This window comes from Pinus tabuliformis, chromosome 2_1, assembly GCF_031772625.1.
Source record: "Pinus tabuliformis cultivar Carrire ecotype Pingquan chromosome 2_1, CPIR1, whole genome shotgun sequence".
Lineage (NCBI taxonomy): Eukaryota > Viridiplantae > Streptophyta > Pinopsida > Pinales > Pinaceae > Pinus > Pinus tabuliformis.
The window spans coordinates 109,045,316-109,047,875 of record NC_142299.1 but is presented as its reverse complement, the minus strand read 5'-3'; the positions used below and the strand labels follow the sequence as shown (position 1 = coordinate 109,047,875).

At 39.7% G+C, this 2,560-nt stretch overlaps 1 protein-coding gene across 1 annotated transcript; it reads right to left on the bottom strand.

Annotated features, from left to right (window-relative positions):
• Positions 1–466: 466 nt before the first annotated feature.
• LOC149199026 (uncharacterized) lies at positions 467–2,019 on the bottom strand. The gene has a single exon (XM_089400432.1). The coding sequence runs from the start codon at positions 2,017–2,019 to the stop codon at positions 592–594; it is 1,428 nt and encodes a 475-aa protein (XP_089256558.1). The 3' UTR covers positions 467–591.
• Positions 2,020–2,560: the final 541 nt, after the last annotated feature.

The following is a 2,560-nucleotide window of genomic DNA, read 5'->3' as shown; positions in this document are numbered from 1 at the left end:
GGAACAAACAGGGCACAAAAATTCACAATCAATGTTTCGCTCCTTTACAACTCCTCCAATATCAACACTAAGTTTTAGATCAACCAGATCACTATTGTTAACATGCTGAGGAGTAACTGTTGTGTCTGTAACTGTTTGATCAAGTATACCCACTGATTCATGATTTGAAAGACACTTGTATTTTCTATCTGCTTCATTGTACATATTTCCACAAGAATGCCTCCTTTCCAGCGCTAACGGTGCTTCTTCATTTCTCACAAGTTAGACAAGAGCGTGAAGAACATTTTTAGGGAATACCTTAAGGCTCTCTCTTGTGAATGACCGACACAGTAAGGTTTTGCACAACTCATCAACCTGGACTTCACTATTTTCCTTCAGCTCACCTGCTTCTATCAAAAACTTTTGTAAGACTTTTGCTGCCTCATCAAGACATGCTGCATGCTTTGCAACAGATTGACTGTCCTTTGTTACTTCATCACTGGAGTCTTCCCTCTCTGGCTGATCTAATATCATATCAGTATCAAACAATTGGCACTTGGGGTATTCATTGAAGTCATGCTGAGCCGGTTCAACAAAAGATGAGGTTACATTTCATGACATAACCAAGTCGGAGTTATAAAACTTGGAATTGCGTTGACAAGAGAGATTAGGCTCCATTTGCAACTTCGAGCCTCTCTCAATTGGTGTTTCTACCTTCATTGAGTCAACTGGAGAGAAAACAGGGGCTTGGAACACCCCTTTTGAGGCCTTAGCTTTCAAGAAATTGTTTGAAATGTTCCTAGCAGAGTATTTCACAGCTTTTCTAGACTTATATCTGCTTAGTTGATTTTTCATCTTCAGCATACGTGATTGTAAAGTTTCAATTTGCCATAACAACTGCTCTACAGATTTTTCTCCATCCTTGGATTCTGTCCCTGTTAAATGATCCTTGAAATCATTCTCCTCTAATCTGTCGTTATTCACAGTACTTGTAATTTTCATGTTGTTAGAATCATTATCAATTGAGACTCCATCCGCTTCCAATCTTTTCTTCTTCTCATATAAAGAAGACAAGGGATGATGAGAGATATCCAAAGACAACTCCACCACATTTTCAACTTTCTTCCTTCGCCTGCGCTGCAAAATCCGGTGCCTGTGAACTTTATCTATTAAAGGGGAAGATCTTGCTGTAAATGCCTTCACAGCTTGCTGCTCATCCTTCCATGGCTTTCTTGCTTGAATATCTTCAAGTAAGTAGTCGTATTTGGAAGCCCGACATAAAAGTTCTCTAATCCGCAATTCAAGCCATTGGCAATGCCATTCAATATGGTGTCTATAATCTTTCCACTCAGGTGTCAATGCCTTCTTCCTCTTCATTAATCCACTTGCATCAACTTCTACAGAAGTTGCAGCTCCATTACCATTATGCAACTCTGATTCTACTTCAGAAGCATCACACATTCCAGAGCCTGGACCATCATTATCACTGTCAAATTCGATGTCTTCAAACGAACTTGAACACGCAGTGGCCTGCTCAACAGGATTGAATCTGATTTCATCTCCGGTGCATTTTAAAATTTCCACCATTGACTCATCTGTTTGTACTTGTAGATTAGCCTCAGACATATTATCAAATATAGTCTCGATGTTTGATCTGTTCTCCTCCAGTTCTTCAACATAGACCATATTTTGCCAGAAATAGAGGGCATCTCGTGCTTTGATTGCATCTCCAATATTTGATATAGGAAACTCCATCTTTTTTACAAGATACTCGTTTGTTATTATTGTACTTTCTGAAGGGGAACCATCATCCTTGGTAGCCAGCCGAACATCAGCCACCTCTCCAGCATCTTGGAAAAATTCAATAATGGTGTCTGGATCAATAGAAAAGAACAGGTTTCCTACAAAAATTGTCTTCGATCCAGGAGTTACTGGCGTCTTTGGTGTCTTTGGCGTAGAGGCCTTGACACTCTGCTCCTTCTTTGGTTCAGAAAGTTTCTTGCGCACTAACCCAAAGATCAACTTCATAATGACAGTCATCCTCTAATATTACCTTTAGATATTGCATTGGCATATCGAACTAACAACTGTTTTTAGAAAAGCTCCCATATCTGACACGCTTCTGCATTGGTGTAACATCAGCACCGCCCTAATGATAGAATTAAAGGTGCTACCACAGAGGTGTTTAATAGAGATGATTATGTTTCAAGTGCACAATCTTTTTATACAACTTTTCCGCATATTGCATAAGTGCCTGCACTCTGTCTCTCCATTCTTCGATTGTGCACAATCCTGACAAATCTACTGCTAAAGAGGCAACGGGATATTCACCAAGTGGCTGGAGAATAGCAGCCATGTACATTCAACCAGAGCTACACATTTAGCTCTAAAACCAATCACAATGAAATATTCTGTCAACCACTACAAACTCTTTACTGCCTTGTTAGACATCAAAAGAATTTCTTAGGTCTTTGCACTAGCCTAAGATACAAAGCACATCAGGTTGCTTTCTGAAAAATGCTTTCACAGCCATCAGACCACCTTAAATATCTGTCATTTCCCAATTTCGTAGCGCAGCCAT

Excerpts from the sequence above, each read along its gene's own strand:
- LOC149199026 (XM_089400432.1), bottom strand. The coding sequence starts at position 2,019 with ATGACTGTCATTATGAAGTTGATCTTTGGGTTAGTGCGCAAGAAACTT.